This window comes from Orcinus orca, chromosome 1 (assembly GCF_937001465.1).
Source record: "Orcinus orca chromosome 1, mOrcOrc1.1, whole genome shotgun sequence".
NCBI lineage: Eukaryota > Metazoa > Chordata > Mammalia > Artiodactyla > Delphinidae > Orcinus > Orcinus orca.
Window position 1 is genome coordinate 35,302,170 of NC_064559.1, and position 25,997 is coordinate 35,328,166.

Below are 25,997 nucleotides of genomic sequence, written 5' to 3' on the forward strand. Positions count from 1 at the left end.
CCTATATATGCAAATCATTTTGTGTATAGTAGGTAGCTCTTAACCTCAGTGAGGTCTTATTTCATTCATTTTACAAATAAGGAAACTGAGATTCAGGGGTTAACAACGTACCCAAGTTCAATCCGCACATGACAATTATGATTTGAACTCACATTTCCTGCTTCAAAGCCTGGGGTCATCCTCCTCTGCCTGGCTGTTCTCCCTCTTCTTTCAAAGTGCAGTTTGAGATTTGTTTTCTGGAAACCTCTCTGATCCCCTCAGTTCCTCTCAGTTCTCTGTAGCCAGTAAGGATGGGGCACCTCTGGGTTACACTAGCAAAGGCTGACACTCGTCTCATCAAATACTAACTGCAGATTTAGTCCCTGTCTCCCTCCCAAGGCTGCAGCTACTGGAGGGCAGGAATCCCAAGTCCAGCACCACGCCAGACACATAACTGGAGTTCAGTGTCAAACAATCCTTTGCAATAGCTGACACAGTCAAAGAGCCAGAAGGGAACTTTCCTGGGATGTAAATGTAGGAATATTCTATGCTCATTGCACGTTAGGGAGCCCTTCCCAATCTTTCCTTGCTAATTCTCATACTCATTCCTTGGGAAACAAAAGGAATGTTTGGAGCCCTCCATCTTTCCAGGTTTGACATTCTGAACCCCTACACAGTACAGAGCAGCTGATTTTCTCCCCTTTCCTACGTGCTGTTCCATTTGAGGCAATGCAGTACTGTGGTCACAGGTTTTAGAATCAGATTTGGTTCGGTCACTTACTAGCTTGTGACCTTGGACAAGTTATATAACCTCTTGGAGGCTTAGTTGTTTCATGTGCAAAATATGAGGATACTGCCTTCTCCACAGGGTTGATCTGAGGATTGAAGCGGGTGCTTTGCCAACTTGTGAGATGGCATTGTCATTGCTTTTGTCTTACAGATTGGGAAATGAAGACAAGAGAGGGGAGGGGCCTTCCGGAGACGGACGGGGATGAGAAGACCTATGGCAGGCAGGGAGGGAGTTGAGGCCCGGAGCCCGGCCATCGGACCCCAGATCCTGAGCGGCCTCTGCAGCACCATGAGGTACAGCCATGAGGTATGCCGCTGACACCCCCTATTTCCCTCGCTCCTCTGTGAGCCACACCCAAAGTCTTCCCAGCATGCACCTCCAAGAGGTGAGTCCTCAGCAGATACCAGCTTGAGCCCTGAGTGGCCCTCACAGGTTGCAGCAGTCAGTCCCCCATCCTCATAATGGGAAGAACCTTTAGGGCTGGCTACAGCCCTAAGGTACCCCAACTATTTAAAATGCCTCAGTCCCATCCACATGTCTGGTGCCATTTTGTGTGCTTGGAAAGCCTCCTACACACAAAGCTAGGCTTCCTGTTAGAAGGGGTGGAGGCAGCCCATTCGTAAATGCCTTTCTTGGGGAGGGGTTGGGGAGCGTGGGAGCAGGCAGTGCAGAGACAGAAGTGGAATGGAGGGCTGGGCTTAGCGATGCTTCCCCTAACCTGCTGCCCCAGCCTCTCTTTCTAACAGTCACTTCAGGGGGCTCAACGGAAATGGGCTGGGGGTGGGGGTCTGGAAGCAGTAGGGAAGGCCTCTCTGCAGTCTGCTCCGTAGGGGGCACCCGTGGCCACAGGATGCCAAGGTGGGAGGGAAAGGCTGGGTCAGCAGGTGGCAGTGTCCTTCCAGTACCCAAGTAAAGAAAAAGATCAGGTACGAGAGAAAGGGAGGCAAAATGACTGTCCCGTAAAGACCCTGGTTCCACTTGTCTGTGAAGGTCCAGTGGAGGTGTTACCTCCTCCAGGAGGCTCCGCGTGACGCCTCAGACGTGTTCCTGCTTCAGGAGAAATAATCATACCAGCACGTGGTGCGTGCTCCCTGACCCCCCCACCGCCCCTCCAGGGCATGTATTTTTTTCATCTTTGTATCCGCTGTGTTAGCACAGCTTTTAAAAATAATTTGGAATCAGAAAGCGGTGCTATACCAGCTAAAAGGAGGCACGTCCTTCACGTTTTTACATTAGTGAGCAATTCCCTTTCTACTGTGGGCAAGACAGAAATGAGTTCGAGCTGAATGAACTGAGGCCAGTCACAAGACGTAACCCAACGAAGAAGTCAGTTAACGAGTGCAGCCTTTTCCCAACATGCCTGTGGGGCGTCAACGCGGAAAGTGGGCTGTCTTCCTAGGAGTGAGGTGACTGGTCAGGGCAGGGTGGTTTGAAGGTGGAACCAACTCAGAAGGAACAGCCAAGGACAAGTGGTCCCTTGGGGCCCCGTTTAGTCTGAGAATGTCAGAGGGACTGTTTCATGCGGTCCCCTCCACATATCAAGACACCGTCCACCCCACCCCTGCATCAGGGTGCCAGAGAAGATAGGAATATAGATTTTAATCATTGTGCTGCTGCTGTTAACCAGAGTGCAAGTAATCCACCCTTTGTGGATTTTGATGCCACAGTGTAAATAAGAAGGTTTCACACAGAAACACTCTGGGGCTGTCGGTGACAAAGGGGAGGGGTGCCTCTGGTGGGGAGGGGTGACCGAAGCAGAAATGAAGTGAGGAGAAGAGTGGGGAGCAGACCCTGGGCTGGGAGTCTGCTCCATTCCCATCATTACATTCCCATCAGGACCCCGAGAGGCATGGGTCCTTCCTGGCCAGGGCTTCTGACCTGGACCAGTGCACGTGAACCCGACTCCCCTTCCGAATCAGCCGCCTCCAGCTTCAGGGCCAATTCTTGCTGAGTAGATGAGGTCCAGGGCAGGCCCACAGTTGGCCACCAAAGGGGGAAGGGATGTAGACCAATGGAGAGAAGAGGGGTTGGGACCCCGCAACCCTTCTCCATCTTCCATCCCAAGAGACCTTCAGACTAGCGCAGATCCAGGGAAAGGACAGCTACAAGTAGCTATCCTCTGGGTCAGAACTGCCCTGCGTACCCCCTATCCTGGAGATGGGAGAGGTAAACCCACAGGAAGGGAGGTAGCATATACTCCTGCTACCTACCTTGCTCTGCCTGAGCAGTAAGTGAGAACTCTCCCCAGAGTCACCTGAGCCCCAACAGGGGAAGGGGGATGGCAGAGCCATCGAGACTTCTTACAGTTTTCTCGGATTGGTAGGGTTTGGAGGTGGAGAGGTCACCTAGAGCCCTATGGCCTAACCCCACTGGCTGCTGACAGGAGCTGGCATCCGGGGAAGCAGCCCAAACTACTTTGATGAGATCATTCCCCTTGTCCAGAGTGGGGTGATCCGGTCCAGGACACGGTGGCTGGGCCCAGAGCCAGCTAGGAGTCAGAGACACACAGGGCTTCCACTGCATCGCTCAGACCCTGGTTGACGCCCCCCACGGCCAGGAGGCAGTTCTTGACAACGATGCTGGAGCAGGCACAGCGGGGTGTGGGCATGGCGGGGAGGACCTCCCACTTGTTCTTCCCCGGGTGGAACGCCTCTGTCGTCTCCAGGACAGTGGGTTGGTTCCCTGAAAGTGCCAAGGGAACCGGACCTTACAAAGGAGTCCAGTCACCCATCTGCCCCAGGAAAGTCCCCCCATCTTGCTCCCCGCCCCCCTCTGGAACCACAAGCAGAAGCCAATCAACCTCAACTTCCTTGGCTACAGAATTGCTCCTTCCCCACCCTTTTGTCAAACAGCTGCTTTGTCCTTCCTGCCTTCTCTGTCTTTTCATCTCAAGAGTAACTTTCTTTCCCCACCGCTGCTCTTACCAGAAGTTTCTAGACACTACTGCCTCTCTTCTGCCCTTTACTGAGAAAGCTGCTCACATGGTCTAGCTTACATCAAGCTGCTTTCCTGTGTGGGTAAACAGGGTGTCTGTCCACACTGAGTAAACTCTGGGTTCCTGGAAGCTCTGCTGCCCATCTGTCTCTCCCCTGTTGATGTTGGGGTCCCCCCTTCAAAATACCCTAATCTCTGGGAGGTCTTATACAGCAAATCCTGAATTCATTAGAATAACTGATTTGATCAGACTGCTTTTCTACTCCATGACAGAGCTGGGTATCCAGCGAGAAGAGAAAGAGGACCAAGGCCAATCCCTGCCACACTTTCACCTCCAGTCATTCCTGGACAGGGGCCCAGGGACCTGTGCTTGGCAAGCCTGTGTCACATGGTTATCAGTATGTCCCTTATGCTCTCTGGGCCTCAGTTTCTCCTGTGTAAGAGGACAGATAGACCACAACTGAGGCCCGTCCATGGAGACACGACATCTAGGCTGGGAGGAGGGGAGTGCTTTGAAATTCTTTGGACTAAAGCAGTAGGCAGGTGGTGTGCAAGGAGCCAGCACCCTCTCCTGCTCATGCAGAGTGCCTAGAATCCACCAAGCACCAGACCGCAGTGCCAGCCCGGAAGCTCTATCCTTACCAAGTCCTCCAGCCACTATGACCCGTCCACTCAGAGAGCCGGCCACAAAGTCTGCCCTCCGCTTCTTAAGGAAGAATGAGCGCTCCATCTTCAGCCATCCCCCTACAGGCCATGGGTGATGGCAGGAGATACACAGAGAGAATTAGATGCTGACCACCCGCCCCTCCAAACACACATGAGTCCCAAACTGCTCTCACCCTAGGCAGCATCTCCACTCCATCTACCCTGTGTGCTCAGCGCATATACAATGTCTCCTGCTGTTTGAAATGATACTCTACCCTCTCCCATGCTTGCCGTAATCCAAGGAACCATAATCTCTTATGACAAATCACCTTGTCCCACCTCTGTTCTCACGGGCTTTAAGCTGGAAAGAAGGCTGACTAGAGGCAGAGAGTGTCAGAGTCAGGATCCTTCTGTTTTTCCATGAGTAAAAAACAGGAAAAAGCCCTTCCTCACCTGGCCCTGGCTGGACGTTGTAAGAATGGACAATAGGTGGAAAAGGCTTTGATAAAAACAACTAACCAATCAAAGAGAACCCTGTACAGATGAAAGAACTTGATCCCAAGAGCAGCCCTGAATGGAGAAGGGTGTTCAGACTCTGAAAGGCTCACCCAGCTGGGTAAGTGAGCCTGGGTGGATGGTGGGGGATTCAGCCAGAAGGGAGGTGCGCAGCCGGGGACTGGCGCCCAGCTTACCTTGTTCCATGTCGAACACGTCCATCGTCCGGAGGAACTTGGGCTGCTGGTAGAGCCGACCCTGCCGCAGGCCACCCAGGCTGTACAAGCGGTCGTCTAGGGTCACAAAGCTGGAGAAGGCCCGCTTGCAGGGAATGTTGGGGAACTTGGTCCAGGAGCGAGTCTCGATGTCAAAGACCTCGAAGGCATTGACCGCGTACTTGGACTGTCGTCCCCCTGGAGGCCAGAGTAGGGCGAAGGTTGGGCAGAAGAGTAAGTCTCTGAGGACTGGGGCTGGGTTTCCCCTTCTGACTGTTATCAGATCATATAGGAAGCTCCCTGAGGGGTGGGGCAGCGTGATTAACCCCCAGTGCCCCGGAGATGCTCAGCACACAGGCACTGCTTCCAATAGGAACTGACCCGGGGGAGGGAAGAAGGGCCAGACATGGGCCAGACATGGGCCAACAACCATGGGTCCTTACCCAGCACATAGATCTTGGAACCTCGGAGGAATGAGGTGGCAGCATATCTCGGGGTGGGCATGGGTGCTAGAGACACCCACACGTCCTTGAGCATGTCATAGTGTTGGAGGTGGTTGTGTGGACGGAGGTCCAGGCCCATCCCGCCTGCCGCGTACACTCGGTAATCTAAGGAGAAAGGCCATACAGCAGACACTATGAGACAGGCCCATCGTACTCAGCTCCTACCATGGCCAGGCTCTCTTAACCCCTGGAATACAAGCACTGAAGCCCGGCTAGGTCCCAACCACCGCTCTGCCCGAGAATGGGCGGGTGGCACCATTAAAAGTTCCTGCCACAGTCGAGCCTGGGTCTTCTTGAAGCCATGTCAGGCCTACATGCCTTAACCTCCCTTGGTGGCTGGCCCTCGGTTAAACCCGAAATACTAAGGCTTTCACAGAGGTATACTGCAGTGGAGTCTAGGCCTGGACAGCCCTTTGCAGGTCTTATCCCCTCCATTCTCCTCCTTCCTGGGCAGCCAGAGGGATGCCAAAGAGAAGGGGTATTCCTCTGATACCCTCCAATAGTGGCCTCTTCCTCAGGAACTCCCAGATCAGAACTCTCTAGACCTAGCAGGAGCCTTTGGAAATGAGGTCAGCCCTGCTGTCATTGGCCTTGTGGGACACTGGCCTGCTGCCATCTCCTTCTTGTCCGGATAGGGGAAGGCTATCCTCCTTCATGCACAGGAAAGCTCTGGGCTCCAGGAGGCACCCTGCACTGAATGCGCTAGTGGTGAATGAGGGAGAGGCTTTGGAGGAGAGAAAACTGGCCCCTATAAGAAGCCCTGCCCAGAGAAGTGAGTCCCCCCCACTCTCTACTGCTCTCGGCTGCAGGTGACACGGTGCAGCAGAGAGGACGGGCAACGCCTCCATGTCTCCCTGGGCCTCACCCCAGTACCTCACGCAGCCTGTTAAGGATACAGCCCTACCCCCAGGGCCCTCTTTTTCCCAGGGACTCACCCCTGCCCGGGATTCTGTCTCCTAGTAGCCAGTCCTCACTGCTTCTGGCTCTATGAGACTTTCATTCTTCAAGGGGATTGCAGGGATGAGTACTACTTCTTTCTACTTTCCAATCTTACTATAAAGAGGGAAAACAAATCCCAACCCTAGCCTGTGGCTGGGAGATGGGGCCTGCTAATGAGAAATTTACCTTACACAAACTCCGCCTCTTCTATTCCTGTTTTCACCCACACACTGCCAGCTGAGAACCCTCACATCCAGTCCACACTACCATTCCTGCACCCAATTCTTACTTATCCTTTCAGAGTCACCTGGGTGTCCCTGGACTGCAAGGCTGGGCTGAGAGCGGCGGCTCAGGACCTCCTGTGGCACCTGCATCACCCTACTTGCCACACGTTACTGAAATAACCTTTGTATGCTTCTTTCAATAGATTGTTAGGTTCTTGAGATTTGTTCATCTGTGGCCCCAGCATCTGCTAGAAAGCGTGGCACACAGGCGTGTAAATTCTTAGTAAACTAACTGTTGAACCCATTCAATGCCATAGTTAAGAGCACAGACTAGACCATCACCTGCTGCATGCGTAACTTTGGGCAAGTTACTTAACCTCTCTGGGCCTCACATTGCTTCTCTCTAAAATGAAGATAGTAATAGCACTTAAGTCATCAGACAGGTTGTGAGGGTCAAAGGGGTTCATACCTATAAGGGACCTATGGTAAGGACTCAATAAATGTTGGTTCTTAATCTTTCAGCCCCACTTATTGAGATCTGCAGATAAAGGACTACCCTTTCCCTCTCTATTTCCCCATGGGCCTCCACACCTTCCATCTTTCTTACTGGGAGTTCAGGAGGCCCCATTGGCTACTCTGCCCTCAGGGATTTTGAGTTAGAGTTTCTCTCTCTGACCTTCATTGGTAAGACCTGGGCTCCTAAAGGCAGGGATCAGATCTTCTGCCTCTTTCCTTCCTCCCTGGGACCTAGAACTGTGCCAGGGACAGAGCAGGTACTCAAGAAACACTGGTTTCTGATCTACAGTAGACCTGACAGGCAGCTGAAATGGTTTTGCAAGAGAAGGAGAGAAGGTTGCATCCCACTAAGCCTGTCTGATCTGAACTTGGGATCTCCTAACCCCCGCTGGGCCATTTTCCATAAAACCCTGTGTGTTTTAGCAAAAGAGCTTTCAGAGCCCCCTCTGTGCTCTGGGCTGTACCAGGCCTGAAAAGAAAGAAATGATGGGCTTGGAAAAAGGGAAATGAGAATCAAAGCTACGTGATCAGCACACGCATGCCCTGAGAACCTAGTGAACCTGGGCAAGATGCCCCAGAAGCACGACCCTCAGGAACATTATGGTGTCCACTCATCAGTGTCTCTGAGATTAGGAAGCAGATGGTGGTGAGAAGGTCCTGGAATCAGGTCCCAAAGCCCTCCCAGTGGGCCCTAGTGATGGTACGAGGATGGCATGAACATCCCCAGGGCCCCAAATATGTGTCTGGAGGTCGTGGCACTTGCAAGGAAGATTTCAGGGGATTTGGTGCTGTGGGTGGAAGGCCCAATCACCCTGCTGAATGAAGGGATGCCCAGGGACATTGCACTAGCCCCCTTTGGCTCTCCCCTCTGGCCCGGCCTGCCCAGTTTGCTGGGAGGAACCTGGTGGGGTGGAGTGGAGCTCTGGCATCATATTGATTTACTAGACACTTCACTTGCTGAGTCTCAATTTTCCCATCTGTAAAATAAGGCCAGCGGATCTCTAGTTTCAGTGTCCATTGTAAAGATCAACTGGGGATCAGGAATGTGACAGTGGCCTCCAACTCAGGGTTGGCTTCCATCCCTTTCCCCGTGGCGCCCCACTCCCTTCTCTCTGCCCGCCCTCAGCCTTGGCCCCACTCGCCTTTGGCCGTGACAGAAATGCCCATGGCGGCCTCGCGCAGCATGCTCCTCTTCTTCCACTTGCCTTCATCGATGTTGTACATCTCCACGACCTTCAGAGGCAGCTGACTGGTGCCCACACCCCCGATCACCATGATCCGCTTCCCCAGGGCGGTGACAGCCACCCCGGCCCGGGCTGTGGGCAGGGGGCGCAGGTCGGTCCACTGGTCGGCCTCTGGGGAGTAGACCTCAAAGCAGTCCACGGGGACGCCGTTGTCGTCACATCCCCCGATGGCATAGACCTGCCCCCCGGTTTCCAGCAGGGAGCAGTAGACCCGGCGGCTGGGCAGTGGCGCCAGGCGCTTCCACTGGAAGTCCTTGACGTTGGGCACCTCCATGGCAGCCCCGGGGACCCCGCCCGCCGCGCCCCCGCGGAGCGCCGTGGGAGGTGCGAGCCCGGGGGTCCGCCGGCTACTCCGCGCCCCCTCTCGCCGCCTCCATCTCGCTCCGGTTCGCCTGCTCCCGCCCGACCCCCAGCAAGGGCCCCGACGCCGGCCAGCGCTTCACCGTCCCTCGAGACTCAGCTGTCCGGAGGCGTCCGAGCCCGGCCCTGCGGGAGGAATGGGGCGAATCAAGGGCAGCCGGGCCCGGCGCCCTGGCCTCCTGGCGTGGGCGGGCGAGCGGGCTCCCAGCCCCCCGCCAACTTTCAAGGGAAGACGCGGCGGCGAGGGCGCCACCCCGCGGAGGCATCAAACCCGCACCGCTTTGTCCCCCGCCGCTCCCAGCCAGCTGGTCGGAAACCCGCGGAACGCGTGGGGGGCCGGGGGCGTTCCGGGGTTCAGGGTGCCAGGCTGCCTCCCGGCGAAGCAAGGAGTTAACACCTTTCGGCGCCGCCGCCTGCCTCCCCCGGCTCTCCCTCCCCGCCAACTCCCGTCCCTGCCCCCGCGCTACTTACACAGTGCGGCGGCGAGGCGCAGGCAGCGCATTACCCGAGAGCGGCGCGGGGAGCAGGGGAGAGGGCGCTCTGTCCTTTCTCGGTCCGCACACCGCTGTCACACACCCAGAAGAGGAGAATAAATGAGCAGCAGGAAGGAGAAGCGGAGCCGCCGCCGAAGGGTGGGGTTGGGGGGAGGCCGGCGAGCCGGCTCCACGCACATCCCCACCATCAGCCGCCACACCTGTGCAGGAACCCGCGTGCGCCCCGCGGCGAAGCGAGCCCTGACCTCTTTACAGAAGCCCTGGCTGCGCCCGGCCTGCGGGGGAGGGAAAGGGCCCGGCGGGAGACGCTCACCTTGCCCACTGTTCAGGGAAAGCGGGGCACTAGAGCCAAGTACCCAGATGACGGGGACTAGACTCCCTCCAGTGTGGGGGTGGGCGGTTTGTGAGTGTTTGTTTTGGATGAGGAGGCAGAGAGTCCAATTACCCAGTTTATCTACAGTACACAGACCCAGTTCGTGACAGCCTGGCTCAATAGTCGACTTTGCTTTGGGGGAGATATTATCAAATGGTTTAACCTAATAGAAACAAGTTATGTGGGTGTGACACACGCAGACCCGACACGGGTGCATCCAAGGTACACACCGACCTGCGCACATGTGCGTAATTTACACATCACCTCACCCTCCACCGGGAAATGCTCATATCTACGGAGAAACTGACAGAAAATGCACAGTTATGCGGACACACAGCCACAGACAAAAGTGGAAAGGCAAACACGTGAGTGATCCCTCCCACATCACACCTTAGGAAGGGAAAACCTGGTTATCAAATCTTGGCCCTCAGCACCAACCCACAGGTCTTGCCAGATAATTCTTTCAAGCCATTCTGTAATGGCCTTATCAGGACAGTAGTCCCCAGTAACAAAAGTGCCCATGACACCAGTGAGCCACCTGGTGTGATGAACTGCAGGCTTGTGTGGTCCTCCCACATGGTTCCCTTGAATAGAGCCAAGTGCTGAAACACTCAGGCTTGGGAGTCTGACAGAGCTGGGTTTGAATTCTGGCTCTGAAATTATTTAACTACTCCGAGGCTCAGTTTCTTTATTTTATTTAGATTAAACTTTGTATTTTGAGATAAATTGTGGATTCACATGCAGTTGTAAGAAATAACACCTTTTACCCAATTTCTCTCAATGGTAACATCTTGCAAAACATGTAGTACAATAATATCATAGCCAGGATATGGAAATTGATCAGTCAAGATTTAGAATATTTCCCTCACCACAAGAACCCTTCATGTTGCCTTTTTTTTAAATTGAAGTATAGTTGATTTACAACACTGTGTTAGTTTCAGGTGTACATATTGCCTTTTTATACCCATACCTTCTTCCCTCTCACCCCTCTCTCTCCAACTCCTGGCAACCACCAATCTGTTCTCCATTTCCATAATTTTGTCATTTCAAGAATGTTATATAAATAGAAACTTACAGTATGTAACCTTTGGGTATTGGCTTTCTTTGCTCCCAGCATGATCCTGTGGAGATTCATCCAAGTTGTTGCATGTATCACTAGTTCATTCCTTTTTATTTCTGAGTAGCATTCCATGGTATAGATATATCCTTGTAGATTTTTGTGAAGATTAAATGAGATGATATTTTTGGGACTTCCCTGGTGGTGCAGTAGTTAAGAATCTGCCTGCCAATGCAGGTGACACCGGTTCGAGCCCTGGTCCGGGAAGATCCCACATGCCGCGGAGCAACTAAGCTTGTGCGCCACAACTACTGAGCCTGAGCTCTAGAGCCCGTGAGCCACAACTACTGAAGCCCGCATGCCTAGAGCCCGTGCTCTGCAACAAGGGAAGCCACCGCAGTGAGAGGCCCGAGCACCACAACGAAGAGTAGCCCCTGCTCGCCGCAACGAGAGAAAGCCCTCGTGTAGCAACGAAGACCCAACGCAGCCAAAAATAAATAAATTTATTTTTTAAAAAAATGAGATGATATTTGTAAAGTGTTCAGTTCAGCTTCTGACACACAGCAAGGGGCTGGTAAATCACTATGAAGACCATTGCTACTACAACTACTATCAACAAAACCAAGAAAAAGAAAAACTGAGAACAAGCACAAACATTTTGCGCCTCACTTAGAAATGACTTCCTGTGAGAAACAGAGGTCACAGTACCTCTTAACAGCTCATAGGCCCACCTTAACATCTTGAGTTCTTGGCTTAGAAATTCCACTGCTTTTTAGTTTGAATTTTCTGTACTTACACAGTAAGTACCTCTAAGAACCTTCACGGAGGACAGTTGTGTTGGGGCTCAGAGCAGGCCACCCCAAGGTATACCACAATGGCATATTGATTATTTTAAGTTAAAGTTACTTGAGAAACAGCCGTTGGGAAAAAACATTTGATATTAAAAAAACACTCTGTACCCCTTCTTTCCCCCGAAAGTGGGAAATAAATCTCCCATGTGAAAGTATCCTCCCCATATCAGGAGAGAGAAAGCATCCTTACTTATCACCAGAGTTAGGGAATTCAAGGCTAAGAAAACTGTATAAACAGATTTTGTTACTTCATTAGTCTGTACCTGAAGCGCAAGCCCCTTTGGTAAGTCTTCACAAATAATTGTTTGTCTAAAAATGACATATAGGGCTTCCCTGGTGGCGCAGTGGTTGAGAGTCCGCCTGCCGATGCAGGGGACACGGGTTCGTGCCCCGGTCCGGGTAGATCCCACATGCCGCGGAGCGGCTGGGCCCGTGAGCCATGGCCGCTGAGCCTGCGCGTCCGGAGCCTGTGCTCCGCAAAGAGAGAGGCCACAAGAGTGAGAGGCCTGCGTACCGGAAAAAATAAAAAATAAATAAAAATGACACATAAACAGCCTGCTATGGCACTGCGGGGGTCCCATTTCTATGGGACCTCTGTGCATGTGAATTAAATTGGTTTGTTTTCCCCTCCTGATAATCTTGTCAATTTAACTATTAGACCAGCCAAAAGAACTCAAGAGTTACGAGTAAGGGGGGAAATTTCCCCCTCCCTGAAATTTGTGTTCTGTTTATTCAATAAGAACACAAATTCCAAAAAATGTGGTGTGAATTAATGAAGTTTCACAGGAAACATCAAACATTTCTCTTCTTCCTGGAGATCACAGTCTGCCCAGAGGAATAGGGAACAAACCCTCAACCATCCATTTAAACTGTCTTCACAAAATCACGGCAGGGTGATCAGGAGGATTGAAAGCCATACGCATTCCTCAGAGGGGCTTGTTGAGGGCCCACCTTCAGCCTCTCTTGCCCATGGAGCCTTCTCCCAAAGCAGTGAGGCAAGGCTTCTTGTGCCTCCACCCACCCCAGCTGGGACAGCTCAGTGAGCAGGTATATAAAGTTCATACTACTTTATGTTTGCATAACTCGAGCTAAACTAAGCCCTCGCACATCCGCTTTCTCGTAACCTTAAAAACCCTAGGAAAGCTTGTCAGGCAGGTATTAGCACGCTTTTTTACAGATGAGGACTCTGAGACTTAGTGACATGAAGTAACTGACTTATGACCGTGTGAGCCGTTCAGGGTGGGTCTAGTTTGTGAATTCCAAATCCAGTGCTCTTTCGCTTTATCATAATTAAATCACAAATGAAAGAATTGTGCATTATTAAGGACATCAGACTTCACTACTCTCACCTGGCTTTCTGTCCAATTACAGTGAAGGAAGGGGCCCAGACCTCAAAGGTTTCAGTGACTATCCTCTCCCCGTTGCCATACTGTCTGTGCCAGGCAGCATAGCTGGGAAAGGACTAGAATCCAGGCCCAGAATAGGCCCCATTCTAACCTAATGTTCATGTCCTGCAAGCAACACCCTCTGTGAGGACTATGGGACTCAGACCCTTGGAAAAGTACTAAGAACAGGATGCTTCCAGGCCATATCCTAATTCCTTGTTTTGGAAGTCCTGGCTTTTCTCCATTTCCCCCACTCCTTCCCCCATAGCTCTTCCTCCCAGCCAGGTGACATCCTTTAGTCTTTACACTGAATGCACGTTGAGGAAGCTTGTAACCTAGCAACCGCCACTTAAGATTCCCTGAGTCACCTGCGGTTTCCATGCCTGGGCTGAGTGCACCAAGCTGGGGACTTGTGGAGTGCCAAGCAGAGGTGGGGAGTCCAGTGACCCCCTTTAATTCTTCACCAGCTCGTTCCAGTGGGTAACCACTTTCCCCATCAGGAAGTTCTTCCTCATGTCAAGCCTAAATCCTTCTGCTTTAAAACCTTGTGTTGCATCGGGTCTGGGTTTCTCTTCTCTCTAAGAAAGTGTTTGAGTTTTTGCCTTGGTTACAAGGTGGTACTGGGAAGGTAGGAAAGTGACGAGAGGAAAGTTCATGAAAGCCTCTAAAGAGGAAGCCTTTGGTACTTTGGAGCCTTAATTATTGTGATATTAATGCATCAGTCAAATCAGTTGAGGGGTGCTCAGCCCCAGAAATACTTACTATTATTATTATTTTTTTTGCGGTACGTGGGCCTCTCACTGTTGTGGCCTCTCCCGTTGCGGAGCACAGGCTCCAGGCGCGCAGGCTTAGTGGCCATGGCTCACGGGCCCAGCCGCTCTGCGGCATGTGGGATCTTCCCAGACCAGGGCACGAACCCGCGTCCCCTGCATCGGCAGGCAGACTCTCAACCACTGCGCCACCAGGGAAGCCCCTATTATTATTATTTTTTAAGTCTCAATTTGGGTTTATTAAGGCCTAATTTACATACATGAAAATGCACAGTCTGACTCAGCATCGATTGAGTTTATTAGCTATTCAGGGGCCGGCCTTCACTGAACTCTGTGGTAGGTTTTGGGGAAGCTGAGGGTGTAGTGAGGTGACAGTCTCTTCCCAGTAAACTAGGCAGATTCCCAGTGTGGCAGGCTATGCATGTAGTATCTGTGTGTAGGGCCTCAAGGGACTGGTGGGATTCCAAATGTAGAGCACACAGGGGTGGGGGTGGGGAAAGAGGGGCTGTTTAGCTATTAAATTCTACAGTAGCTCCTTTCTCCCTCCTCAGAAATACAGTTTACCCTCCTGTCAGTGGATACCATGGAACTCCCTCTGTGGGTACCACTCTGGGGGAGGGGCGCACCTGGAGCCCCCTGAGGCTGGGTCACCTCCCCTGTGTAGTTCTCTCTCTGCGGTGCCCCACAGTCACAGGGCAGTGGGAAGGTGTGTGGAATCTGGAATCAGACAGACGCTTGAATCCTGGCTCAGCCGTCCCCTGGCTGTGTGACTATGAATAAATCACTTACATCCTGAATCTCAGTTCCTCATCTGTGAAAAAGGGAAGAAGAAAATCTACTTTCTAGCATTATGGGGGCAACGAGATGCCAGGCATGGCTCCTGGGCAGGCAGTAGGTCCTCTGTAGAGTACAGCTCTCCTCCCTTTGTGGCAGCAGGTTTCCATACCTCTGACTCTCTGTGCACTCCAGGCAGTGTGTCCAACAGCACGTGCCAATCTCACGTGGTAGCACCTCACCAGGGCCCACACCCTCCGGTATCCAACCATTTCTGGGCCTATGTCTTGGACAGGATATTTCCTCCTAGCTAACTGGAATTCCTTCCACTGCAGCCTAAACAGCATTGTGATCTGGAGAACAGCTGGTGCCCCTCCTTTAGACAAGCACATTCTTATTCCTCACCAGAAGCTTGGGCTTCTGGTATTCAGGGGCTGGGGAGGGAAGGTGACTCATCCAATTAGGACTGAGGCTGCCAGCAGACCAAGGGAAGGGTAGATTCCTCCCCCAACATTGAAAAGCCTCATTAGAGCCCGCCCTGCCCAGTCCTGACATCAGCCCAGAGGAAGGATTTAGGGCTCAAGAGGACTTGATTGGAGCTGGTGCAACACAGGTGCCAGCAGTCACAACCATAATCTGCATCTGTTCATATGGCGCTGCACCCTTAGGGTGTCAGTCTGAGGCCCCACGGGATGGCCTCAGACAACAGGGCTTCCCCTCCTGACCATGCAGCCTTGATTAGAGAGCTGAGTTAGCCACACTCCTTCCAGTGCCCACCTTGCTCCCTCCTCCTGCTCCAAAGTATAGCACGGAGCACATAGCACAGAACACAGAGCACACAGCACAGAGCACAGAGCATACAGCATAGAGCCTAGAGGGACTTACTGGGTATCAGTTTTAAATGCATCTGTCCACCCACGAGCAACTTCTGCCTATTTAGGTAAAATCGGGACATTTTACCTAAGTGTAAAATGGATCACAGGTAAGGGATTGGCAGGGCGGGGTGGGGGGTGGTCATCTTGATTTTCAGACTCACAAAATGCACGATTTAGAAGAAAGAATTGGGAAGCGCGTACTCTTCCGTTTAATGCATAAGATGACAATGACAGCAGGAAGAGAAACCTTCTTTGAAAGACCTTGACGACTTCCCTGTGTTTATTGAGGAAATTGTAAGAGGAAATGGGGCTTATAATAAAGCCTGAGGATCTGGGTTATAAAAAAGGAAGAATTTCCTGCCCGGGAGCATCAGAAAATTAAAACACCAGCAGGAGGTGAGGTGAGAGACCATGGTGTCACCTCCCCTGGGAGGTACTGGAAACAGGAAAGACACAGGACTGAGAGTCGGGAAACCTTTGTTCCAGCCCATTGTCTTATCGTAACCGGGCTGTGCACCTCTGGGCGAGTCATATCCATTCTGGGGTCTGTAAAATTAGAAAGCAGAGGAAGCAGATGGCAGCCTGAGGTCTCTCCCAGCCGGAGTGTTCTTCCACAGCGGGCGTGCAGGGTGGCAAGCCCTAGAGAAATAATCGTTTAACCATAGTGACAAAGCAGCAATTTCCAGAATGGACATCCTCACATTCTTCCGAGACGTGCAAACACACAGAGGTCTGGCCTCACCGACTCTCGTAGGCACTGCCCACTACCCAAGGTTCTGTCACCGGAAGGGACTTCCCCTGGCGCTGTTGTTGCCACCACCTGCATTTTCCCCCAGCTCAGCCAGGGACACAGGGACCTGTGATAGCTGCAGCTATGGCTAATGGGCTGCCTTTTTGTAGACCTTGGGCACCCACCTGGAAGCCTAATCATGCTTCCTGCTGGGTCCTGACATTTCCGGGGTGCCTGTTGCCCTCCCACAAGCTGCAAGAACAGGAGGCAGAGGACTCAGGGCTCAAGTCATCCCAGTTCTGGCCCTTCCTCTAAAAGCAAAAAATGGGCCCGTTTGTCCCAGGTCACAGGGCCAGGGCCTGACTGGGCACTGCGGGGGGGCTTATCCTCTACCCCTTCTAATGTAGAGGATAGCAGAGCCTTGATGGGGGTCTGGGTGGCTCTGCAGAGGAGCAAGAGGCTGTAGGCTAGGGAAGGCAGGAGCAGGGCTCTCAAACACAGCTCTTTAAATGCCCATTAGTAAGTTAATACCGCCATCTCCAGAGCCAACATCACCCTCCATTCTTCTTAATTAAAAAGAGCTCCATGTCCTGGCAGAGCTGAGAGAGGGCCCTGAATGATTTACACACCAGCGCCGCTGCTCCAGCTGGGAAATCGGCAAGGAAGATTGATTGGCAGATGGGCCAGCCCGCCTGTCATGGATGATGCCTGCGTGTGTGCACTTAGGGGGCAAGGTCGGGGGGGGCTGGCTCTCCTGCTGACAGGCTCTGAGGGAGCAGGGTGGTGGACACACAGCCCAGTCCACAGAGCTCTGAGGCCCAGGAATAAGGCCTTCCTCAGACAAAAGCCTCACCTGCTCACCTCCTGCACGGGCCCCCACTTCCCAGCAAAGCTGTCTCATCCGGAGGACAAAAGCCCAGGCTGCAAGGCTGACGTCTCATCCTCGTCCTGGCAACTCCCTGGAGAGCCCCCTTGTTTCCAGGTGGGTACTGCTCACCCGGTAAATCACACTTGCTGGGTTCCTATAGATCATCACTGCTTACATTAGGAGGAGGGCTTCTCAGGGCCTGCCTCTCCTTCCCTGCCTCCCTGTTAGCAGCAGATACTGGCTGAACCTGATGTGCCGTGGGATGCAAGGCTCCAGGCCCTTTTACGGGGCTGGGAGGAGCAGGAGGGGGACCCGCAAGTTGGACTGGCGTGAGATGACACTCAGCCCGGGGCCTCTAGAGAGCCAGGAGCTGAGAGCAGTTACCCTCAGGGGTCCCAGCCCTCTGCCTCTGTCTTCCTGCCAGGGCTCGGGCAGCTTCTAACAGAGCAGCCTCATTCTCCAGCCTGTGGCTCTGCTCACCTCCACCTCCGGGAGCCCACGATCCTCCATGGGTGCCAGAGAAGCAGGTCTGGCTCATCCTCCAGCTGGAAAGAGGTGTCTGTCCACCCTGGTTGGGACCTTTATAGACGTACAGGGTGGTTCTCCCTCTGGCACTGTCTCCTCACCTCTCCCCCTTGTCCTCTGGTGCGTCACATCTCACACACACACACACACACACTCACACATACACACACACACACACACACACACACACACACACATGCCCTCCTCCCCAGAGGTTCTGGAGAAGGGACCAGGCAGAGGCACATTATTAAAGAGAAAGGGGTGGGGACTGCGGAGCTGGCGTCATCCATTCCCCTGCTTTAACCCTTCCTCCCATGGGAGACCGGCAGTCTGCCTCAGCAGCAAAGTTGCCATCTGGTGTAGTGACCTGTGTTCTCTCTGTGCTAGAGACAGAGAGAAGGGGGAGAGGCATGACAGGCTGGCTGCAAGTGGGCTCTGTGTGTGTGTGTGTGTGTGTATGTGTGTGTTTGTGTGTGTGTTTAACAATACATGTAAGAGAGCCCAGGAAAGGGGAGAAACAGGCCGAGCCTTGGGTGAATCAGAGGTCCGGCCTGTCCTCAGCAGGTGTGCCCCTGGGAGGTCTGGGGAGCCCAAGGAGCTTGCACTGCTTTCCTAGTTGAGGATACAGCCCTTGAGCACCCATCCCTAGCCTGTCACCAGGAGATGGCTGCCTGCTCAGCGCCCACGAGCCCTCAGTCCTTCCTGGACATCACTAGGCAAGAAGTAGAATGACACCTCTATTCACGCCTTGACACACCGGCTGCCACCCCAGCAGAGACCGTCACCAGGGATCCAGTGCATCCTTTAGTCCTTGGAAGTCCTGGCCCAAAGGGCTATTTTCTTCCTTGGGTTACGTCCCTCCCCTGTGGTCCCAGCCTCAGGAGTTATGTTCTGAGAGGTTCCTTGGTGCAGAGTCTCCCAAATCTTAGGTGAAGGCCTCTTGTAATACTTTAGGGCAGGGGTGAGCAAACATGACTCGTGGGCCAAATCCAGCCCTCCACCTGTTTTTGTATGGCATGTGATCTAAGAACGGTTTGTACATTTTTAAATCGTTGGAAAAAAATCCAAAGAAAAATATTTTGTGATATGTGAACATTATGTGGAATTCACATTTCATCATCTATAAATAAGGTTATATTGGAACACAGCCATGCTCATTCACTCAGTCATTTATGTGTTGTCTGTGGCTGCCTTCCCACTACAATGGTGGAGTGGAATAGTTGCAACAGAGAGCGTATGGCCCGAAAAGTGTGAAATATTTCCTACCTGGCCCTTTATAGAAAAAGTTTGTGTCCGCCCCCGCCCCCTGCCCACTTACGCTACTTTAAAGGGAAATAGAGGTATACCACCTTTTCCTTGACAGCCTGCTTCTCGCTTACCTTGACGTGTTAAGTTTGCATAGCAATATCTTATGACAATGGAAGGAAACTAACATTTGCTGGGCACCTACTGTATACCTGACACATTTTCTCTGTTTCTCACATAATCTTGACAGCAATCTTGAGAGGAACAAGCACTAACGGCTGCTCACATTATGAAAGCATGGAAGCTCAGAGAAATTCAGAAACTCGCCCAAGCTCTTATGGCTAATCGGAAGAGGATTCTGGATTCAAACCCAGTTCTGTCTGAAAATATCTTCTTCCAAAGCCAATATCTTCTCCAGGCCACCATGATGCTAAGATGACTTCCAGCAGCCCAGTGAGGACCCGCCCAAATGGCTGCTGATTTGGGCATCCCCACAAACAGTAGACTTGAGACTCAGGCTCCAGCAACCCAAACCCCACCTCAGGCTCCCTTAGCCTCAGGGCCTGGTCTATGGGTGTGGGCATTGTGGGCCGCAGGCAGCAGGTCTAAAACACAACGTCAGCACCACCACCCTCCTCCTGCTGCCTCATCTCTTGCTATCTACTTTCATCACATATTAGCTTTCCTTCAGGAAGATTCAATTTGCATTTAAATAGAAAACCTCCGGAATGGCTCAGATATAACAGTTAAGGTGCTAATTACAAATTCATTCCTCTTTAAATATTAAAGCATTTCAGTTCATCTCAGGGGTGATGGAAGGCAGCAGGAATTCACGATATTTATAAGTAACGAACATTGAGCTGTTTATTGTGAAGCCCTTACAACTCCCCACCAGCAGAGGGCAGAGAGGAGGTGTTCTCAAGACCCATGGAGGGGTGTGTGTCTTAGGAACCTAAAATCAATGAAAAAGAAACATCAGCGGGCTTCCCTTGTGGCGCAGTGGTTGAGCATCTGCCTGCCAATGCAGGAAAGACACGGATTCTGAGTCCTGGTCCGCAAAGATCTCACATACTGCAGAACAACTAAGCCTGTGTGCCACAACTACTGAGCCTGTGTAACACAACTACTGAAGCCTGCGTGCCCTGGAGCCCATGCTCTGCAACAAGAAAAGCCACTGCAATGCGAAGCCTGCACACCACAATGAAGAGTAGGCTCTGTTCACCGCAAATAGAGAAAGCCCCCCCCCCCGCAGTAACAAAGACCCAACGCAGCCAAAAATAAATAAATAAATTTTTTTTAAAAAAAAGAACACTGATTTAAAAATAAATAAAATAAATGTCCAATAGCAATAATCCTTGAAAGAAACTAGAAGATGGCCAGCAGGATGGAAGCTGCTAGTATGGGGCAGAGGGACGTCCTCAGGTTGCCAGTTCCCTGAATTGCTTATAAGGGTCTCAGGGCAGGGTCTATGCCTCTCTTATATACCACTCTCTCCCATCACCAAGCCTAAAGCCTGACATGCAGTGGCGACTCCAGGAATACTTGTTGAATTAATGAATGAATAAGTTAATCAATCAGTCAGTTATGGGAGAGATCATTTATTCAACTACTGTTATGAGTCAGGTGTTATGCTAGATGATTTTCATGTCTCCTTGTTAAATGATTTATTCCTCTGCATTTCCCCCAGAGCTGTGCAGATGATATACTATTTGTTCTTTATCTTGAAGAATAGTACTTTGCATTTTACATATTGATTTATACTTTCACATTCATATGACATGGTTAATAATTATAACAAAATTGAGAGGTGTACCAAGTTTTATTATTCCCATTTCACAGGTGAGAAAACAAACCCAGAGGAGGAGAAGACATGAGCCTCAGAGCACCCAGCTCAACTGGGAGCTCAGCCAGGACTTGAACCTTTGTCTTGGGGTTCCCAGCCTGGATGTCTTTCAAGTGTCACACTCTCCCTCCTCCCAGGGCTGGGCTAGTTACTCCGGTATTCACAGTGTCACACCCCAAACTTGGCCCTTGTCCTCAAGATGCTGGGGCCCAAAGTCCAGCTCAGCCTCTCGGCCAGGCTCGGTGCCTGGTCTCCAGCCAAAGTGCTCTAGAGCTGACACCCAATAGAACTCTCATTTCTTAGTGCCGCACCATGGCTTGGTGCTCTCTGCTACATTTATGCATCCCTGCTTGTTGAAATCCTATTCCCTCTTCAGTGCTCAAACTCAATGCCACCTCCTCCAGGAGCCTTGCATGATCCTGGCAGGCAAGAGCGATCTTCTCATGTTTCCTAGAACTTTATCTGTAACTGTGTGAGCACGTACAACTGCCTCCCATGATAATAACCACCACTGATATTCAGAGAACTATTCCAAATTCTTTACATATTTTATATAATTTAAATTTCATATGAGTTTAATAATTATAGTTAACAAAGATATGGTGATTATTAATGTCATGAACGGATCTAAGTTTTATATATATATGTGTGTATAATTTAGCCTATAAGGTAGGCACTACTATCCCCATTTTGCAGATGAGGAAACTGAGACTTAGAGAGGTTAAGTGACCTGCTCAAGGTCACAGAGCCAGAATAGGGTGTGAAATCAAGATTGTCTGACCCTGGAGTCCACATACCATTTGTGTAGAGGTTCTACTTGTCTTACCAGGTGGTAAGCATTTTGAAGGTGGGAACCGCTGTAGTGTGTCATTCTTGCAATTCCTTTGAAGACAAGCACAGCAATTTGTACATAGTTCATATTCAATACGTTGAGCTTAATTCAGACCAGAACTAGAAGTTCTGGATGTTGGCTGTATGTTGGTCAGTCTGTGCCCAAGACAGTGATCTTGGAAGTTAATTAGGTTAGAACCAGCTGGGAAGGAAACTTTAACTGCAAAGCCAGAGTGGCCAAGCTGAGGAAGAAAGGCACTTAGAGACCCTCACCCTTCCCAATCCTATGCCAGTCTGTCTCTAACCAACACTGCTACCTGTCTCCCCAGCAGCAGGCACTGGGGAATGCCAAGGTGACACTCTGCATACATGGATTGAAATAAAACTTTCCTGACCAGGGGAAAAGGATATCAAGTGATCATCTGCCAGAGACAAAGGAGGAGAGGGGGCTGGAGAGGACCCGGTAGGGGTCGGCTCGAGGTTCCTCCTAGGAGCAGGCTGGGGGCAGGGACTACAGTGTCCCCAGGATCCCAAGGGCTTTCTCCAGGATTACGAGTTCCCTGCTGCTGCCTCTGGCTGATGAACTGGGATGCAGCCAGGCCCTACGCAGGGGGCCCCATCCTGAATGCACGGAAGCTTGGGGGTCTCTGAGCTCAGGAGGCGTGATCCCCCCACCAAGAGGAACTCAGCCTGCTTGCAGAGCCCTGGCGGCTTTGCCTGCCTCTCTCTCTACCGAGCCTCAGCTGTGAGGGCCTGCTCTGTAGGGAGAAAGGGTGAGGGGGTGGACATGTTCACACACACAGACAATAACTGTCATGGAAACTAACCAACAAAAAGATTTAGGGAGCCGGACTCCTCTGCCAGATGGGAGAGAAAGGAGGGAAGAGAGAAAGGGGCCGTCCTTAGCCTCACTGCCAGGGCTTTTATGCAGAGAACAAATGTCTACCTCAGCCCTTAGCCAACCATTGCCGGTTTCCCTGTTCTGGAGTGCTGGGACTGTGAGTAAAAGGCAGAGGCGTGGGTGGACCTTTTGGTATTAGAGTCCCAAATAGCCACCCCACACCTTTGTCCTTCTGTGCATAGAGTGGGCATCAGCGTTCAGAGAGGGAGAGCAGCTCCCTCGAAAAGTCAGCACTGCTAGCAAAGCTAGACACATGCTACCAGTTCACGCCCAACATTTTAGGGCAATTTGGATCACTTTGCTTGAGGAGATGGCTCACAGAAATCTCTTAGATGAAAAGCGCAGGGTTTCAAGGGGTAACCAAACAAGGCTGCATTTTAAGACCCATCTCCTCTGTCCATGAGGTTAGAGCAGACTGTCCGGAGCTTAAAGAAAGCCAGTGGGGGGAAGTGGTACGTGTGGCTTCTCCACTCTATGACTCTGAGTTCTGCTTTGGGGGGATTGTCTCTCTGGAGTAAAATAAAATCTAACTAGGGGAACATTTTTTTATTCTCTGAGGTAAGAACGTCAACTGAGCACCAGAAATCCCACTCCAATTATTCAGCTGTGAGACTTTGGACAAGTTTCTTCATCTGTAACATGGGACTAATAGGATTGTGGAGAGGATGAAGTGAGGTAATATGTGTGTAAAGTACATAGAACAGTGCCCAGCCCTTGGTGTTTACCATTCTTATTGCTACTGTTATTAATCTTTCTGGTCCTCTGTTTCTGCAGCTATAGAAGTGAGCCAAGGGGCTTCTCTGGTGGCGCAGTGGTTGAGAGTCCGCCTGTCGATGCAGAGAACACGGGTTCGTGCCCTGGTCTGGGAAGATCCCACATGCCGCGGAGCGGCTGGGCCCGTGAGCCATGGCCGCTGAGCCTGCGCATCCGGAGCCTGTGCTCCGCAACGGGAGAGGCCGCAGCAGTGAGAGGCCCGCGTACCGCCAAAAAAAAAAGTGAGCCAATAACACCAATCTATCTCATGGGGATTAAAATGTGAGGGTTATGAGATTATACTTAATGGTGTGGTGGTTATCAGGGTATATGCATTTGTCAAAACCCATCAAACTGTGGATTTTATTGTATGTAAATGACACTGATTTTTATATGTTTATATAAACAAGTATATCAGTAATAAGTGTCTAGAACATAGGAGATATTCTTATTCCCTGACCTCTCCCCACAAAGACAGGAAAGAGAGAGTGAAAGCTAGAAGTAAAAGAGGGGGATTGCACAGGGAGGAGATGTTCGTACACAGGCCACATTGATTTTGCAGGTAGCGGGTCACCTGTGAAGATTCAGCTATTCTCGATATTTCCTGAGGCTTGAACGTCAATCTCTCGGTTACAGTGGCAACACCTGGGTAACCGAGTTTCCTTTATTAACCCAGCTCCTAATTTCATAACCTGATGTAGGAAAGTGAACTGCACTCCAGTTTGCTTTCTACATCTGCTCCAGGGGCCATCCCACCACCACTGCCTCTGCCCTTTGTCTCCCAAACTCCCTCCTGAGCTGCACCTGAGCCCCCGAGCAGAGTGGCATGGTGACTATTGGCTGCAGGCTGTCACACCTAATGAAGCATTGGCCCGGGGAGACAGCTGTCCATTAGGGTAGCCCAAGAATGAACGGTCTGCCGCATTAGAAGCGCCTGAGAGGGATTGCTGCAGCCCAATTAAAGAGGAATTGTGTGTGTATATGTATGTGTGAGCACACGGGCACGTGTAGAAAGGGACTGGAGGGGGTGGAAAGTAGAATATAATTACGAATCAAGTAAAACTGGTCCCTGGGGACAGATGATAGACCGCGAGCAAAGAGCTTGCCTGAACGATAGCTGCTCGGGGGATGCTGGAGATGGAAGCCCTGCTGCCAAACGGCCCCAGACCAAAGGGGAGCTTCCTTGTTTGTTTGTCCTATGGAGTGATGCCTATAAATAAATACATCCCATAACCCATAATCTGAGAATAATTTTCAACTCAATCTGTGGCTCTCCATTCTGAGCAAATGTTCGGGGATACTGGCTCTTCTTCCTTCTCTGTATTGTTTGGGGATACAAGACTGAGTGAGAGACAAATGCAAAGATGATGATACGGTGAAGATGTTTCAAATGTGAAATCCTTTCAGGATTACTTCCCTCATCTCTCCAAAGCTGCTCACATCTAGGGACAGGGAAGAGAAGGGGATGAGTTGGGATTGTGACAACTAAGATAGCCATTAAGAAGATCATAGCTCTAAACTGCAGTTCTGAATGTGAAATCCTAGTGACAAGAGGGTCTAATGTTCAGCCCGGAACCTTTCCAATGATGAAAATGAGCAACGGCTCTTTTGGCAGTGGTCTGGTTAGGTGATGAACTAAAGAAAGAGTGTTCCAGTTGAAGTTAACAGGCTGGGGTCCAGGTTAAAGAGCAAATGAAGGAAGATAGCCCATGGGACAGCTGGGGTTCTGGGATACAGATAAGTCACAAAGCTGGGTTTATCTGCAGGTGTCAGGATTGATCAGCCCAGGGTCTATTTCCCAGGCTCTTCTCAACGTAGCCACCCTCCTCTTCCCAAAAAAGGAGGCCCAAACTGGAGTATAAAAAGGTGCTGGATCTGAAATCCTGCCTGATTTAAGCTCTGCTCACAAAGGAGGCCAGAGAGGACAGGGAGGGGTGGAAATCAAGTAAGTAAATGTCAGCTCTGCAGCTGGGAAGAAGCCATTAGCCAGGCAGAACCTCCAATAAGAAGCCATTGAATTAGAGCAGTAAAAGAGGGGGCCTGACATCAGAGGGCACTGCAGGGAAGGACAGTCTAAGTGGGCAGGAAGGAGCGCCAGGCGGCTGTATACAGAGGATTACTTAAGATTTGCAAATGGCAAGAGCAGATGCCTTCCCAATGACAGGCCCCCAATCCAGACACCCTTCACAAAATACCCACACGATTCCTTTGTCCTTCCCCAAATCCCATCTCAGGGAGCCCAGCCATCTCATGGGCTATTTTGAAAAATATTTCTCCCTTCTGCCTGAACCCAGAGACAAAATGGGCAGCTCTCAGCCACTCTGGGATTAGTCAGAACAGACAAAGAAGGGGAGCAAATCCCTTGGCAAACAGTGCCCCGGGGATTTCATTTTTCCTCTTTTCAGTGCAAACCTACTCAGACAGATGCTGGAATACATCTGTCTGCCTGTGTACCCAAGAAAAGAGAACTTTGTTCACATGGAGACGTTTTCCTTTAACCCTGTAATTATTTTATTTTGTAACCAGCGGTTTGCCAATTCTGTCTTTTTGTTTTTTTTCTTTTTCATGAACTCTCATTTCCTTGTCCAGAGAAGAAAAAGATTAACATTCCTCCCCTTTATCCTAAATTGGAAGATTTCAGTAAGGTCTCTTAAAAGCCCCATGTGCCAGTGATACCCAGATTCCAGGATTTAAAAGGGGAAATCTACTCTGAAAATGAAAATAGAAAGTAGCTCTGATTTAGGACAATCGAGTCTCGTTTTTTTCATTTAACAAATAACTATGGGGCACCTTTGAGTGTAAAGCATGAGGTGGCATACCAGGTCTGGTTTGTGGGCTCAGGCAGCTTCCAGGCTCCAGGGGGAATAAGGCACAGGAC

The 25,997-nt window shown here is 51.1% G+C and overlaps 1 protein-coding gene across 2 annotated transcripts; it reads right to left on the reverse strand.

Moving 5' to 3' along the window:
- Positions 1–2,353: 2,353 nt before the first annotated feature.
- Positions 2,354–9,614, reverse strand: KLHDC8A (kelch domain containing 8A). 2 transcript variants are annotated; one of them, XM_004282446.3, is made up of 6 exons: positions 9,316–9,614; positions 8,383–8,970; positions 5,502–5,666; positions 5,041–5,256; positions 4,346–4,447; positions 2,354–3,451 (listed from the first exon to the last, which is right to left on the reverse strand). In XM_004282446.3, the coding sequence occupies exons 2-6, from the start codon at positions 8,756–8,758 to the stop codon at positions 3,258–3,260; spliced, it is 1,053 nt and encodes a 350-aa protein (XP_004282494.1). In that variant the 5' UTR covers positions 8,759–8,970; positions 9,316–9,614; the 3' UTR covers positions 2,354–3,257. The 2 variants fall into 2 exon arrangements, with proteins under 2 accessions (XP_004282494.1, XP_049563471.1); XM_049707514.1 differs by lacking the exon at positions 9,316–9,614 and having other exon boundaries at positions 8,383–9,203.
- Positions 9,615–25,997: the final 16,383 nt, after the last annotated feature.